Source organism: Lepidochelys olivacea, assembly GCF_965140295.1.
Source record: "Lepidochelys olivacea isolate rLepOli2 genome assembly, chromosome: 14".
Classification (NCBI taxonomy): Eukaryota; Metazoa; Chordata; order Testudines; family Cheloniidae; genus Lepidochelys; species Lepidochelys olivacea.
The window spans coordinates 43995174-44011703 of NC_140424.1; the positions used below are offsets into that span (position 1 = coordinate 43995174).

At 63.2% G+C, this 16530-nt stretch overlaps 2 protein-coding genes across 2 annotated transcripts; one reads left to right on the forward strand and one right to left on the reverse strand.

The window, feature by feature from the left end:
• Positions 1-1173: 1173 nt before the first annotated feature.
• On the reverse strand, positions 1174-14311 carry LOC311531121 (uncharacterized protein). The gene is made up of 5 exons (XM_084648236.1): positions 13347-14311; positions 10832-11230; positions 5791-5868; positions 2780-2907; positions 1174-2425 (listed from the first exon to the last, which is right to left on the reverse strand). The coding sequence occupies exons 1-5, from the start codon at positions 13558-13560 to the stop codon at positions 2273-2275; spliced, it is 972 nt and encodes a 323-aa protein (XP_084504362.1). The 5' UTR covers positions 13561-14311; the 3' UTR covers positions 1174-2272.
• A 39-nt stretch (positions 14312-14350) lies between these two features.
• On the forward strand, positions 14351-16473 carry LOC311531166 (uncharacterized protein). Its single transcript, XM_084648311.1, has 2 exons — positions 14351-15377; positions 16099-16473. The coding sequence occupies exons 1-2, from the start codon at positions 15203-15205 to the stop codon at positions 16236-16238; spliced, it is 315 nt and encodes a 104-aa protein (XP_084504437.1). The 5' UTR covers positions 14351-15202; the 3' UTR covers positions 16239-16473.
• Positions 16474-16530: the final 57 nt, after the last annotated feature.

Consider the following 16530-nt stretch of genomic DNA (forward strand, 5'->3'; position numbering starts at 1 on the left):
CGGATTTTATGAAAATATGCTAATGAGTGTGAATATAATGTAACTGGCATATGTTTCAGGCAAAAGATCTCTTGTAAGGTGTCATTACAAAGCTTATAATCTACTGAGTGTGGTCATCCTATTTGTATGACTGTATCATGCTTGTATCTGAAACTAGAAATATGAAATATAACTCTGAGGTCCTATTGTAATTATGCAAAGTGTGGGCCATCAATGGTGGCTTGGAATCTTGATGACTCCCATTAACCAGGACAATTGACTGTAGATGGCTCTGTTTACTTGCAAGCCTTCCTGTGAGTCACGCTGGGAAGAATGAAGGCTTCAGGGTCTCACAGGACATATGACCATGTCACCTGGTACTGGAATCCATCTTAAACCTGGGACTTTTCCATTTAGAAGGAGGGGTGAGGACCCAATGAGACAAAAGATTCCCGCCTTGTGCCAAAGGTATATAAGGGGGTGGAACAGAACAAGGCGGCTGCAGTAATGAGAAATCCCCCAGTTACCACCTGAGCTGGAACAAGGACTGTACCAGGCGAAAGGATTGGGCCCAGACTAGAAAGGAGTCTAGTCTGTGAAAGAAGCTTATTGGAACATCTCTGAGGGTGAGATTTTATCTGTATTCGGTTTCCTACTGTATTAGGCTTAGACTTGAGTGTTTTTATTTATTTTTCTTGGTAACTTACTTTGTTCTGTCTGTTATAACTTGGAACCACTTAAATCCTACTTTTAATAAAAGTGATTAATAAAATCACTTTTGCTTATTACTTGACCGAGATTAAGTAATTAATGCCTGGGGGAGCAAACAGCTGTGCATATCTCTCTATCAGTGTTATAGAGAGCGGACAATTTATGAGTTTACCCTGTATAAGCTTTATACAGAGTAAAACAGATTTATTGGGGGGTTGGAGCCCACTGGGAACTGGGTATCTGGGTGCTGGAGACAGGAATACCTGCTAAGTGGCTTTCAGTTAAAGCCTGCAGCTCTGGGGGACATGGTTCAGACCTGGGTCTGTGTTTGCAGCAGACTAGCATGTCTGGCTCAACAAGGCAGGGTTCTGGAGTCCCAGGCTGGCAGGGAAAACGGGCTCAGAGGTAATCTCAGCACATCAGGCGGCAGTCCCAAGGCGGTTTCTGTGACCCAACCCGTCACACAAAGCACTTCAAAGGATGTGGCTGCAACGTGTATTTATTATGCACTGAAGCGTAAAGAAAAGTCTGTGTCATACAGTCATTAAGACCAACCGTTGAAATTCAGTGCCACTTATTTATACGGCCACATACAATCTTGCTTGATGTATACTGCATAGGTCTGCAAACAGAACAAGCGCTGAGAATAAAGGAAATTCCATTTGAGAGATGCTCTACTAACAATCAGATGAATGCTTGCTGCCAGTGGGTTAAAGATAACAAACACACTTCCAGTTATGAACATAGACCTATACGTTTCAACCAGTGTAAAATGCAGGGATGCTTTCAAAGATGTCAGGGATGATTTTAAGGCCAGAAGGGAAAATGAAGTCATCTAGTCTAACCCCGGCCAAATAACTCCTCCCAGTGGTTATCAGAGGGAATTTTTGTCTGGTCCCTGGATCCAAATCTCACTGGTGACCCAAACAGGATGTGGGGTGACTACAAAATGCAAGAAGATCCCATGTGATATTATGCTTAAAGCTTGGGCAGCTTTAGTCTGCAGTGGGAAATGCGAGGGGGAAATGAAAATGAGGAAGAAAGTGTTGGCTAATGTATCACGCTCTTCTCTTCCATGATAAAAGCGAAGGAGGGCGGGGGATGGGAAATTCCAGCTTCGGTGGATCCACCGGTCTGAGCTAGCTTCAGCGACAGGACGCCAAGTAACACCAGCTGGGAATTTGGTGTGTTTGTCTTTAACGGAGCAATATTGATTCACACCTGCAGGGATCTGGCCCCATTGATTGCAATGAAGTGACGGCTGAGTCACACCTGCTGGGGGTCTGGCCGCACTGACTCCAGCAAAGCGACACACATTTACACCAGGTGGGGCTCTCACCGGGGAGCTTGACATCTGTTCTTTCTCGTCTCATCAGCCCCTTCCAATCTTAAACGAAAGACCGTTCAGGCAGAGAGCATGCAGGCTTGCACTGGATTTCACCACAGTGTCTCAGGTTACTAAGCAGTGTGGCAGCAACCGGTGGAACTCACTGCTGCAGGAACACAATTCCACCTAATGATGATGGTAAGTGTGGGTTTGAGAGGAGAAACGGCAGCATGTGTGTGCAATCATACAGCAGGATCAGAAACTTAGGCTGGCATATAATTCCTCTGAGCCATCTGGTATGGGCATCTCTTGGAGGACGTATATCGTCGACAGTGTCGTGACGGTTGCAGCAGCATCTGTGGGTGAACCTGTCCCCGAGGTGTCCTTGTTTCTCATGGACAGAACATACTGGGGAAGGGAATCACAGTGTGAAGTTGACTCTGATCATTCAGCGGGCGACAGGGAGTGTTTCCAAGTAGGAGCCCAGTTAGTGGGTGTGGTAGGGGGCGTTAAGGGGCAGAGGCCATGTTAAGCTACCTTTCCACTCATAGATATGAGGACGGACACACACAGAGAGAATCCAATGTGATTCACAAGGGCAAATGGGGTGTGAGACGTTCCCTCCAGCAGGGGGCAGTGTTATTTCTCTCACTCACTCACACCCGCACACACACGGTTCAAGGCATGTATAACATATTTCCTCCAGCAGGGGGCAGCATTCACACACACACAGACACACGAAAGGGGGGAGAACCCGCTCACCTCGCCCACGATCAGCACCAGGAGGCAGAGAACCAGGCCCGCTAGGCACAGCCGGACAGCGTTGGGCATCACAGCTCTCCCTCCATCCAGCGTGGCCCATACCGGGGCGAGGGGCGGCGCCGTGTCCCCTGCAGAGAGGAAACCAAATTCAGAGCCCTGCTCAACAGCACAGCCCTAGGGCTCACCGACACCCGCCCCCCTCCGCACACACCCGCCTGCCTGTCACGGGATTGGGGGCGGGGGGGTCAAGCATGGATCACCCCGGCCCTCAATGTCATGACGCCGCACAGGAGAGCTGGGATCTAAGCCGAGAAGCCTGGACCAGGAACCTCCACTGACCCACACGACCAGGACTGTTTTGCAGTGCGGACGGGGCTCAGGCCCCGAGACAGAAGGTCTGCGCAGCGCAGGGCGGCCGCGTGAGCACGGCTGGGAGCCCCGTGGCCAACCACCATAAGGCCAGATTGAGCAGGCAACTCCCAGGCCGCAAGCCCCGGGGCCCACAGATCCGGGTTCACAGTGCAGGGTAGACGTAACATAAGAGGGGCTGGAGCGGAGACCCGGGACGCAGGGCCACAGGGGGCGAAGCTGGGAACCGGAGGCCTGGGGAAAGAATCATAGAATCATAGAACATCAGGGTTGGAAGGGACCTCAGGAGGTCATCTAGTCCAAACCCCTGCTCAAAGCAGGACCCATCCCCAACTAAATCATCCCAGCCAGGGCTTTGTCAAGCCGGGTCTTAAAAACCTCTAAGGAAGGTGTCATAAATATAAAGGGAAGGGTAAACCCCTTTGAAATCCCTCCTGGCCAGGGGAAAGCTCCTCTCACCTGTAAAGGGTTAAGAAGCTAAAGGTAACCTTGCTGGCACCTGACCAAAATGACCAATGAGGAGACAAGATACTTTCAAAAGCTGGGAGGAGGGAGAGAAACAAAGGGTCTGGGTCTGTCTGTAGTCGTCTTGGCCAGGGACAGAACAGGAATGGAGTCTTAGAACTTGTAGTAAGTAATCTAGCTAGGTATGTGTTAGATTATGATTTCTTTAAATGGCTGAGAAAAGAATTGTGCTGAATAGAATAACTATTTCTGTCTGTGTATCTTTTTTGTAACTTAAGGTTTTGCCTAGAGGGGTTCTCTATGTTTTTGAATCTAATTACCCTGTAAGATGTCTACCATCCTGATTTTACAGGGGGGATTTCTTTATTTCTATTTACTTCTATTTTTTATTAAAAGTCTTCTTGTAAAACACTGATTGCTTTTTCATTGTTCTCAGATCCAAGGGTTTGGGTCTGTGGTCACCTATGCAAATTGGTGAGGCTTTTTATCCAACATTTCCCAGGAAAGGGGGGGTGCAAGTGTTGGGAGGATTGTTCATTGTTCTTAAGATCCAAGGGTCTGGAGTCACCTAGGCAAATTGGTGAGGCTTTTTACAAAACCTTGTCCAGGAAGTGGGGTGCAAGGTTTTGGGAAGTATTTTGGGGGGAAGGACGCGTCCAAACAGCTCTTCCCCAGTAACCAGTATTAGTTTGGTGGTGGTAGCGGCCAGTCCAAGGACAACGGGTGGAATATTTTGTACCTTGGGGAAGTTTTGACCTAAGCTGGTAAAGATAAGCTTAGGAGGTTTTTCATGCAGGTCCCCACATCTGTACCCTAGAGTTCAGAGTGGGGGAGGAACCGTGACAGAAGGAGATTCCACCACCTCCCTAGGTAACACATTCCAGTGCTTCACCACCCTCCTGGTGAAAAAGTTTTTCCTATTATCCAACCTAGACCTCCCCCATTGCAACTTGAGACCATTACTCCTCGTTCTGTCATCTGCCACCACGGAGAACAGTCTAGATCCATCCTCTTTGGAACCCCCTGTCAGGTAGTTAAAAACAGCTATCAAATCCCCCTTCATTCTTCTCTTCTGCAGACTAAACAATCCCAGTTCCCTCAGCCTCTCCTCATAAGTCATGTGTTCCAGTCCCCTAATCATTTTTGTTGCCCTCCGCTGGACTCTTTCCAGTTTTTCCACATCCTTCTTGTAGTGCAGGGATCCAAAACTGGACACAGTACTCCAGATGACGCCTCACCAATGTTGAATAGAGGGGAATGATCACGTCCCTCGATCTGCTGGCAATGCCCCTACTTATACAGCCCAAAATGCCATTGGCCTTTTTGGCGACAAGGACACACTGTTGACTCATATCCAGCTTCTTGTCCACTGTAACCCCTAGGTCCTTTTCCGCAGAACTGCTGCCGAGCCATTCGGTCCCTAGTCTGTAGCTGTGCATTGGGTTCTTCCGTCCTAAGTGCAGGACTTTGCACTTGTCCTTGTTGAACCTCATCAGATTTCCTTTGGCCCAATCCTCTAATTTGTCTAGGGGTATGTCTACAATACGAAATTAGGTCAATTTTATAGAAGTCAATTTTTAGAATTCAATTTTATACAGTCGATTGCGTATGTCCACACTAAGCGCATTAAGTCAGTGGAGTGCGTCCTCACTAAGCCCTTTAGATTGACGGAACGGGGTTGGTGTGTGGACGCAGTCATTTTTAAATCGACCTAATGAGGCTAAATTCTACCTAACGCTGTAGTGTAGACCAGGGCTAGGTCCCTCTGTATCCTATCCCTACCCTCCAGCGTATCTACCTCTCCTCCCAGTTTAGTGTCATCTGCAAACTTCCTGAGGGTGCAATCCACACCATCCTCCAGATCATTTATGAAGATATTGAAGAAAACCGTCCCCAGGACCGACCCTTGGGGCACTCCACTTGATACCGGCTGCCAACTAGACATGGAGCCATTGATCACTACCCGTTGAGCCTGAGGATCTAGCCAGCTTTCTACCCACCTTACAGTCTATTCACCCAGCCCATACTTTAACGTGCTGGCAAGAATACTGTGGGATGCGACACAGAGCCAGGAACAGAGCCGAAATCCCCTGAGTCCCAGCTCGGTGCTGTAACACCAAGACCTGCCCCCTCCACCCCACCCCCCCACACTGTGCCCCTCTGTTCTCCTTCCTCACCCTGCAGTTCGGTGCTGCTGGCAGGTGCTGGCGAGGTGGGAGGCAGGACGGTGGTGGGGTCTGTAGGGAGACTGGGGTCTGTAGGGAGACAAGCCAGAGCAGGGTGGGTGAGGGGGTTGGCAGGAGGGAGGGATCCCCTGCCGGGCTCTGAGTTCAACTCTGCACTGGCAGGGCCTCCCCAGGGAGCGGACTAGAGGCCGTGACGGGGGTGGGGGGCAGCACCATGGGACAGGGGCTGGCCAGGGTAGGAGAGTAGGGCGGGATGGCAGCTTTGCAATGGGATCCGTGGGGACAGCTGGGATGCCAGAACCCTGGCGGGGGTGAGATCCCCATGCGGGGAAGGATCAGAGATATAGGATCCCTGGTAGGGGGTGGGATCCCCATGGGGGGAAGCGGGGACACTGGATCTCTGCTGGGGAGATGTGGGGGGGCAGGATCCCCATATTATGTGGGGGAACAAGGTTACAGGATCCCACGGGGGATGGGGGTGAGGATAGGAAGCAGGGAATGGGGGAGGGACGGGAACACGAGGGGGAGGGGAGGGGTTGCAATGTGGGATCCAATGGGGACTGGAGAAAGCAGATGGGGCAGGGGTTGGGCCATAGAGGGTGGGGGAGGGAAGGGAACGGGGGAGGGGTTGGGACGCGGGATCCCCTGGGAGGACGGGGGAGGGGAGGGAACGGGGGAGGGGTTGGGACGCGGGATCCCATGGGAGGGAACGGGGGAGGGGTTGGGACGCGGGATCCCCTGGGAGGACGGGGGAGGGGAGGGAACGGGGGAGGGGTTGGGACGCGGGATCCCCTGGGAGGACGGGGGAGGGGAGGGAATGGGGGAGGGGTTGGGACGCGGGATCCCCTGGGAGGACGGGGGAGGGGAGGGAACGGGGGAGGGGTTGGGACGCGGGATCCCCTGGGAGGACGGGGGAGGGGAGGGAACGGGGGAGGGGTTGGGAGGCGGGATCCCATGGGAGCACGGGGGAGGGGAGGGAACGGGGGAGGGGTTGGGACGCGGGATCCCCTGGGAGGACGGGGGAGGGGTTGGGAGGCGGGATCCCCTGGGAGGACGGGGGAGGGGAGGGAACGGGGGAGGGGTTGGGACGCGGGATCCCGTGGGAGGGAACGGGGGAGGGGTTGGGACGCGGGATTCCCTGGGAGGACGGGGGAGGGGAGGGAACGGGGGAGGGGTTGGGACGCGGGATCCCATGGGAGGACGGGGGAGGGGTTGGGACGCGGGATCCCATGGGAGGACGGGGGAGGGGAGGGAACGGGGGAGGGGTTGGGACGCGGGATCCCATGGGAGGGAACGGGGGAGGGGTTGGGACGCGGGATCCCCTGGGAGGACGGGGGAGGGGAGGGAACGGGGGAGGGGTTGGGACGCGGGATCCCCTGGGAGGACGGGGGAGGGGAGGGAATGGGGGAGGGGTTGGGACGCGGGATCCCCTGGGAGGACGGGGGAGGGGAGGGAATGGGGGAGGGGTTGGGACGCGGGATCCCCTGGGAGGGCGGGGGAGGGGAGGGAACGGGGGAGGGGTTGGGACGCGGGATCCCCTGGGAGGGAACGGGGGAGGGGAGGGAACGGGGGGAGGGGTTGGGACGCGGGATCCCCTGGGAGGACGGGGGAGGGGAGGGAACGGGGGAGGGGTTGGGAGGCGGGATCCCATGGGAGGACGGGGGAGGGGAGGGAACGGGGGAGGGGTTGGGACGCGGGATCCCGTGGGAGGACGGGGGAGGGGAGGGAACGGGGGAGGGGTTGGGACGCGGGATCCCATGGGAGGACGGGGGAGGGGAGGGAACGGGGGAGGGGTTGGGACGCGGGATCCCATGGGAGGGAACGGGGGAGGGGTTGGGACGCGGGATCCCCTGGGAGGACGGGGGAGGGGAGGGAACGGGGGAGGGGTTGGGACGCGGGATCCCCTGGGAGGACGGGGGAGGGGAGGGAACGGGGGAGGGGTTGGGACGCGGGATCCCCTGGGAGGACGGGGGAGGGGAGGGAACGGGGGAGGGGTTGGGACGCGGGATCCCCTGGGAGGACGGGGGAGGGGAGGGAACGGGGGAGGGGTTGGGACGCGGGATCCCATGGGAGGACGGGGTGGGAGGGGAGGGGACGGGGGAGGGGTTGGGACGCGGGATCCCCTGGGAGGACGGGGGGGGAGGGGAGGGAACAGGGGAGGGGTTGGGACGCGGGATCCCCTGGGAGGACGGGGGAGGGGAGGGAACGGGGGAGGGGTTGGGACGCGGGATCCCCTGGGAGGACGGGGGAGGGGAGGGAACGGGGGAGGGGTTGGGAGGCGGGATCCCATGGGAGCACGGGGGAGGGGAGGGAACGGGGGAGGGGTTGGGACGCGGGATCCCCTGGGAGGACGGGGGAGGGGTTGGGAGGCGGGATCCCCTGGGAGGACGGGGGAGGGGAGGGAACGGGGGAGGGGTTGGGACGCGGGATCCCGTGGGAGGGAACGGGGGAGGGGTTGGGACGCGGGATTCCCTGGGAGGACGGGGGAGGGGTTGGGACGCGGGATCCCATGGGAGGATGGGGGAGGGGAGGGAACGGGGGAGGGGTTGGGACGCGGGATCCCATGGGAGGACGGGGGAGGGGAGGGAACGGGGGAGGGGTTGGGACGCGGGATCCCCTGGGAGGGAACGGGGGAGGGGAGGGAACGGGGGAGGGGTTGGGAGGCGGGATCCCATGGGAGGACGGGGGAGGGGAGGGAACGGGGGAGGGGTTGGGACGCGGGATCCCGTGGGAGGACGGGGGAGGGGAGGGAACGGGGGAGGGGTTGGGACGCGGGATCCCATGGGAGGACGGGGGAGGGGAGGGAACGGGGGAGGGGTTGGGACGCGGGATCCCATGGGAGGGAACGGGGGAGGGGTTGGGACGCGGGATCCCCTGGGAGGACGGGGGAGGGGAGGGAACGGGGGAGGGGTTGGGACGCGGGATCCCCTGGGAGGACGGGGGAGGGGAGGGAACGGGGGAGGGGTTGGGACGCGGGATCCCCTGGGAGGACGGGGGAGGGGAGGGAACGGGGGAGGGGTTGGGACGCGGGATCCCCTGGGAGGACGGGGGAGGGGAGGGAACGGGGGAGGGGTTGGGACGCGGGATCCCATGGGAGGACGGGGTGGGAGGGGAGGGGACGGGGGAGGGGTTGGGACGCGGGATCCCCTGGGAGGACGGGGGGGGAGGGGAGGGAACAGGGGAGGGGTTGGGACGCGGGATCCCCTGGGAGGACGGGGGAGGGGAGGGAACGGGGGAGGGGTTGGGACGCGGGATCCCCTGGGAGGACGGGGGAGGGGAGGGAACGGGGGAGGGGTTGGGACGCGGGATCCCATGGGAGGACGGGGGGGGAGGGGAGGGGACGGGGGAGGGGTTGGGACGCGGGATCCCCTGGGAGGACGGGGGGGGAGGGGAGGGAACGGGGGAGGGGTTGGGACGCGGGATCCCCTGGGAGGACGGGGGAGGGGAGGGAACGGGGGAGGGGTTGGGACGCGGGATCCCCTGGGAGGACGGGGGAGGGGAGGGGACGGGGGAGGGGTTGGGAGGCGGGATCCCCTGGGAGGACGGGGGGGGAGGGGAGGGGACGGGGGAGGGGTTGGGACGCGGGATCCCCTGGGAGGGAACGGGGGAGGGGTTGGGACAAGGGATCCCCTGGGAGGGCGGGGGGGGAGGGGAGGGAACGGGGGAGGGGTTGGGACGCGGGATCCCCTGGGAGGGCGGGGGAGGGGAGGGGACGGGGGAGGGGTTGGGAGGCGGGATCCCCTGGGAGGACGGGGGAGGGGAGGGAACTGGGGAGGGGTTGGGACGCGGGATCCCATGGGAGGGGAGGGGAGGGGAGGGAACGGGGGAGGGGTTGGGACGCGGGATCCCCTGGGAGGGAACGGGGGAGGGGTTGGGACGCGGGATCCCCTGGGAGGACGGGGGAGGGGAGGGAACGGGGGAGGGGTTGGGACGCGGGATCCCATGGGAGGGAACGGGGGAGGGGTTGGGACGCGGGATCCCCTGGGAGGACGGGGGAGGGGAGGGAACGGGGGAGGGGTTGGGACGCGGGATCCCCTGGGAGGACGGGGGAGGGGAGGGAACGGGGGAGGGGTTGGGACGCGGGATCCCCTGGGAGGACGGGGGGGGAGGGGAGGGGACGGGGGAGGGGTTGGGACGCGGGATCCCCTGGGAGGGAACGGGGGAGGGGTTGGGACGCGGGATCCCCTGGGAGGGCGGGGGAGGGGAGGGAACGGGGGAGGGGTTGGGACGCGGGATCCCCTGGGAGGGCGGGGGAGGGGAGGGGACGGGGGAGGGGTTGGGACGCGGGATCCCATGGGAGGGGAGGGGAGGGGAGGGAACGGGGGAGGGGTTGGGACGCGGGATCCCCTGGGAGGGCGGGGGAGGGGAGGGAACGGGGGAGGGGTTGGGACGCGGGATCCCCTGGGAGGACGGGGGGGGAGGGGAGGGGACGGGGGAGGGGTTGGGACGCGGGATCCCCTGGGAGGGCGGGGGGGAGGGGAGGGAACGGGGGAGGGGTTGGGACGCGGGATCCCCTGGGAGGGCGGGGGAGGGGAGGGGACGGGGGAGGGGTTGGGACGCGGGATCCCCTGGGAGGACGGGGGAGGGGAGGGAACGGGGGAGGGGTTGGGAGGCGGGATCCCCTGGGAGGACGGGGGAGGGGAGGGAACGGGGGAGGGGTTGGGACGCGGGATCCCATGGGAGGACGGGGGAGGGGAGGGAACGGGGGAGGGGTTGGGACGCGGGATCCCCTGGGAGGACGGGGGGGGAGGGGTTGGGACGCGGGATCCCCTGGGAGGGAACGGGGGAGGGGTTGGGACGCGGGATCCCCTGGGAGGGCGGGGGGGGAGGGGAGGGAACGGGGGAGGGGTTGGGACGCGGGATCCCATGGGAGGGGAGGGAACGGGGGAGGGGTTGGGACGCGGGATCCCCTGGGAGGGGAGGGGAGGGAACGGGCGTGGGGCGGGGGAGGCGCTGAGTTGCGGGGGACGGGGCAGGGGCCGGCCGGCGGGATCCCGCCCCGGCTGTCCCCGCCCGCCCCCACCCCGGTTACCTGCGGCGGGGGCGGGGGCGGGGGCCAGGGTCAGGTTGACCTCGGCCACGGCCTGCACGTCCAGGCCCAGCAGGCTGACGCGGTAGATGCCGGCGTCCTCGGGCCGGGCGTCCCGCAGCAGCAGCGAGGCCTCGCGGGGGCCCAGGCCGGCCCGGCCCTCGTAGCCCCGGCCGCGCTCCAGGGCCAGGCGGCAGGACAGGCGCCAGGGGGCCGCCCCGCCGCAGCCCCGGGCCGCCAGCAGCAGCACCAGGCGGCCCGTGGGCTGGAAACGCCAGCGCACCTGGAAGACAGGGGGCGGCGGGGCCGGGAGCCGCAGGGCGGCGGGGAGCAGGGCCGTGCCCCCGGGGAGCGCGGCCACCGGGCCAGCCGGCACCGCCAGCGAGAGCGGGGAGCAGCCGCCTGCCGGGAGAGGCAGCGGGAGTGCCGGGGGTGGGGGGCGCTGTGCGGGCCCCCCACGGCCCCGCCGCCCGGCCCCCCCTGCTGCCCCCCCCGCACCCTCGCCCCCGGCTCCCCCGCGTCCCCCGCACCCAGCGCCCCGCTGCCCCCCCCGCACCCTCACGCTGGGCCCCCGCGTCCCCCGCACCCAGCCCCCCGCTGCCCCCCCGCACCCTCACACTGGGCCCCCACGTCCCCCATGCCCAGCCTCCCACGGCCCCGTCGCCTGGCCCCCCGCTGCCCCCCCCTGCACCCTCGCCCCCGGCTCCCCCGCGTCCCCCGCACCCAGCCCCCCGCTGCCCCCCCCGCACCCTCGCCCCCGGCTCCCCCGCGTCCCCCGCACCCAGCCCCCCGCTGCCCCCCCCGCACCCTCGCCCCCGGCTCCCCCGCTGCCCCCCCCGCACCCTCGCCCCCGGCTCCCCCGCGTCCCCCGCACCCAGCCTCCCACGGCCCCGTCGCCTGGCCCCCCGCTGCCCCCCCCTGCACCCTCGCCCCCGGCTCCCCCGCGTCCCCCGCACCCAGCCTCCCACAGCCCCGTCGCCCGGCCCCCCGCTGCCCCCCCCGCACCCTCACACTGGGCCCCCACATCCCCCACGCCCAGCCTCCCACGGCCCCGTCGCCTGGCCCCCCGCTGCCCCCCCGCATCCTCACGCTGGGCCCCCGCGTCCCCCACACCCAGCCCCCCGCTGCCTCCCCCGCACCCTTGCCCCCGGCTCCCCCGCGTCCCCCGCACCCAGCCCCCCGCTGCCCCCCCGCACCCTCACGCTGGGCCCCCGCGTCCCCCACGCCCAGCCTCCCACGGCCCAGTCGCCCAGCCCCCTGCTGCCCCCCCGCACCCTCGCCCCCGGCTCCCCCGCGTCCCCCGCACCCAGCTCCCCGCTGACCCCCCCCGCACCCTCGCCCCCGGCTCCCCCGCGTCCCCCGCACCCAGCCCCCCGCTGCCCCCCCCGCACCCTCCCGCTGGGCCCCCGCGTCCCCCACGCCCAGCCTCCCACGGCCCCGTCGCCCAGCCCCCCGCTGCCCCCCCCGCACCCTCGCCCCTGGCTCCCCCGCGTCCCCCGCACCCAGCCCCCCGCTGCCCCCCCGCACCCTCACGCTGGGCCCCCGCGTCCCCCACACCCAGCTCCCCGCTGCCCCCCCCCGCACCCTCGCCCCCGGCTCCCCCGCGTCCCCCGCACCCAGCTCCCCGCTGCCCCCCCGCACCCTCACGCTGGGCCCCCGCGTCCCCCACGCCCAGCCTCCCACGGCCCCGTCGCCCGGCCCCCCGCACCCTCACCCCCGGCTCCCCCACGTCCCCCACGCCCAGCCTCCCACGGCCCCGTCGCCTGGCCCCCCGCTGCCCCCCCGCACCCTCACGCTGGGCCCCCGCGTCCCCCACGCCCAGCCTCCCACGGCCCCGTCGCCCAGCCCCCTGCTGCCCCCCCCGCACCCTCACACTGGGCCCCCGCGTCCCCCACACCCAGCCCCCCGCTGCCCCCCCCGCACCCTCGCCCCCGGCTCCCCCACGTCCCCCACACCCAGCCCCCCGCTGCCCCCCCCGCACCCTCGCCCCCGGCTCCCCCACGTCCCCCGCACCCAGCCCCCCGCTGCCCCCCCCGCACCCTCACCCCCAGCTCCCCCACGTCCCCCACACCCAGCCCCCCGCTGTCCCCCCGCATCCTCACGCTGGGCCCCCGCGTCCCCCACACCCAGCCTCCCACGGCCCCGTCGCCCAGCCCCTTACTGCCCCACCCGCACCCTCACACTGGGCTCCCCCGCACCCCCACCACACAGCCCCTCACTGCCTCACCCACACCCTCACACTGGGCCCCCCACAGCTGCCACAGCACCACCACAGCCCCCCACACTGTGCACCCTGCACCCCCCCCTCCCCACCACACACCGCCCCCCCAACATGCCCAACTGTACCCTGGTACTGTGCCCCCCCTTCTTTCTTGAAGTAACCAAAATATTTTTCGCTTTCACACTCGTCCCTTTTTTCCTTCCCATCTTCCCCCATCCTCTCCCCACAGCCGTCTCTCTCCCTCCCCCGTAGAAGCAGCATCCCCCCACCCCCCCCCAAAAAAACCCTTTTGCTCACCCACAAAGACCCAGAGCAGGAACACCCCGACCATCTCGCCTGGGGCCAGCTCCCTGCACCACCGTGACCCAACACCGCCACTAGCCTTCCCAGCCGGTCCACAAAACCTGCCTTGACTCTCACACCCTCCCACACACGAGAAGACGCCTGGAGCCAGGGCCGGCTGGATGGAGCCAGGGTTTCCGCTGGGTGTCTCTTCTCCCCCCCCCCCCATGTTCTCCCGTCTCGTGCTCCTTTCAAATGTGGAAATGAATTATCCCCCCACCCCGGGCTGGACAGCGGCACTGACTGGCGCTCCGGGGGGAGCGCCTGGGTTCAACAGGCAACAATGACCTGAAAGCTCAAGGTCGCTCACCCGATGAGGCTGGTTCTGCTTCCAGTATGATTGGGCAGTTATTGGTGGCAGCGGTGGGGAACTACTTGCCAGAGCCAACGTCAGCTGCAGCCACTAGGGGGCAGCAGGGTAGCACCCCACCCCCCTCAGGGGGTCTGATATTCCACCCAGTAGATGGTGTGAAATTTAGAACTGGTGCCCTCTAAAGGGGAAAAACCCTGTATCACGTTCTCTGCTTCTCTGGGCAAGCCAGTTCCCCCCACCCGCCCCGGGGCTGGGTCAGAACGGACGACCCCTAGAGGGGAGAGACCCCATGTCCCAATCCCCGGGCATCTCAGTCCGGATATTCCCTGGCGTTGCCCCTGCCACATGGGTCTGTCTGGCCTCGTCCCAGGTGCAGTATGGGACGATGCAGCTCAGGCAACGGCCACTAGGGGGCGAGATCCAGCTGTTGGAACCTGCTGTCACATCTGTTCTGCGCTGAGCATAGAACCCGATGTGCCCAGCCATTATGACCCCCCCGCAATAGAACCAGCATCCCCAGTACACCCACACCGAGCCAGGCTGGGAGCACCCTGGGTGGTCAGGATGTGGGGGTGTGGGACACAGCTGGAGGGGAGTTCTAGGGGGCGCTGGGTGCGGCAGAGTGGGGGTTATGGGGCCATGCTTCTCATTCTGGGGGGGCTTTACCCAGGCGGGGTCATGGAGGTGCGGGCTCTGCCCTATGTTGGGAAGGTGGCAGGTAAGGAGGTGGGTATACAGGGAGGTATTAGGATGTCTAGGCAGTATACTGGGGGGTACAGGTGTATTGGGGTGTGCTGGGAATAGCCAGGGGAAATCAGGGGAGGTATTGGGGTATACCGGAGTGCTATGGGGTCTACAGGGAATGTATTAAAATATAAAGGAGGATGGGATATGGGGCCTTTCCCCTGTAGAGGGCGCTGGCTGGCTCAAGGGGGATTGGAATGGGACACTGGGCCTTTCCTCTCTGTGGGGCACCATCTGTGATCCGGGCCCACAGTTGGGGGTCGGCTGGCTCAGGGAGGCAGGGAATGGGACACAGGGCCTTTCCTCTCTAGGGGGCACTGGCTGTGATCTGACCCCATGGTGGGGGACTGGCTGGCTCAAGGAGGCTGGGAATAGGAGATGGGACCTTTCCCCTCTAGGGGGCACTGTTCTGATCCAGCCTCAGGGTGGGGCAATGGCTGGCTCAGGGAGTGGGGAATGAGCTATGGGGCCTTTCCCTGCTAATCAGTTCTAATCTCATATCATCAGCTGGGTAAAACCGTCCCCCATCCCCTATCGCCCCCTAGTGGCTGCAGCTAATCAATGGCACACACCGTCCCCCCTGGGGTCCCACTATGAGTTACTCACCCTGAGTCTTTCCCCAGCTCCCAGCGCCTGCCCCCTCCTGCATCGGTTTGTCGCCCGGGGCTCGACGGCCGTCATCCCGCTCCGGCTGCCCCGGGGGAGCGTTGCCCTGTGCAGAGTGAATGCCCACAGGCCCCGCTGCGACTGGCTAATGGTGCTGATCCGGGGCCGTCTATACTACTTCCTGCAGGCCTTCAAGGGCCACCTCATCCTCCACACATCGGGCCTCGTGGTGCAGGAGATGAAGAGAGACATGGAGGGGGAGTACTGGGTCCTCTCGGGGAAGAACAGAACCTGCCTGGCCCGCATCCTCTTGACGGCTGTGGGTGAGTCTCTTTCTGGGGGGCGCTGGTTCTGGTCCAGGCTGGGAGGCGGAGGGGGGGACTGGCTGGTTCAGGAAGTGGGCCTTGGGGCATTTCCCCTCTAGGGGGCACCGGCTCTAATCCGGCCCCAGATCAAGTCATGACACGAAGAGGTGTGATATCAGTTGGTGGGTCTGAGCGCCCTGGTACCCAAACCACAGCTATTCCCAGGCTGGCAGCCCCAGTAGTGAGGCTGAGGACAGACAAACGAGTGGGGCACCGGGACATGGAGCCTCGGGCAATGGCTGTGGACGACTGGGTTCAAGGCTGTGCTCTGCCACGTGGCCTAGCAAAAGTCCCCTCCTTGAGCCTCAGATCCCCCTTCCATCCTTTGTCTGTTTAGACTTTGTAGCAGGGACTGTCTCTCCCTGGGTGTCTGGACAGTGTCTGGTGCAAAGGTGCCCTGATGTCAGACTTCTAGGTACTATAATAATTGTGGCTCAAAGAAACCAAACCACTCCTGTAAACTGGGGGATTTTTGGTAGGGGGGGCAGGGGCAGAAGGAAATCTGCCCATCCACTGACCCTACTGTGGGTAAACACAGACCTGAATCTCAGCTGTAATGGTTCTTCAGGGTGCTTGTAATAGCAATACCCCAACTGGCCATGAGGGGGTGACAAACACCCCCAGAGCTAGAACCAGGTGAGCCGACTTCTCCCTTAACCCGCTGCTCTTGCAATTCCAGGGCCGCTGTTTTTCTACCGGTTTCTCCTTGTCATCCCTGGCCTGCTGTTCATGGCTGTGCTGGTGCTGATGTGGGACTGGCTTATAAAGGTCCGTGCTCACCCATTCACCACTGAGGGGCAAAGACACGGTGATCGCTGATTCATAGCTGGCTGTAACCCCAGCAAGACGTCCACGTGAAACACACCAGCACAGCCTGATAATCTAGAGCTGCACCCACCACCCATCCAGCCAGAGCCCTCTCCTATGACACCGAATGGGCACACTACCTCTTCCACCCCATGTTCAATCACTTGTAAATATCTCAACTTGTACATTTCTAGGATAGTTGATTTTTAAAATACTGAATCAGTAACCAATTGGTTTGGTTGTTTCTTGGTCCAGTTTTTTTAAATAAAGTCTTTGTTTTTAAATTTAAAAAACCTGGAAAACA

Coding starts and splice junctions, on each gene's coding strand:
- LOC311531121 (XM_084648236.1), bottom strand. CDS start 13,560: ATGGGGGGGGGGGGAGAAGAGACACCCAGCGGAAACCCTGGCTCCATC. Junction 5,869..10,831: donor CGCCCCCGCCCCCGCCGCAG/GTAACCGGGGTG, acceptor GTCTCCCTACAG/ACCCCAGTCTCCCTACAGAC. Junction 2,908..5,790: donor CAGCAGCACCGAACTGCAGG/GTGAGGAAGGAG, acceptor TCCTCTCTGCAG/GGGACACGGCGCCGCCCCTC.
- LOC311531166 (XM_084648311.1), top strand. CDS start 15,203: ATGGTGCTGATCCGGGGCCGTCTATACTACTTCCTGCAGGCCTTCAAG. Junction 15,378..16,098: donor CATCCTCTTGACGGCTGTGG/GTGAGTCTCTTT, acceptor TTGCAATTCCAG/GGCCGCTGTTTTTCTACCGG.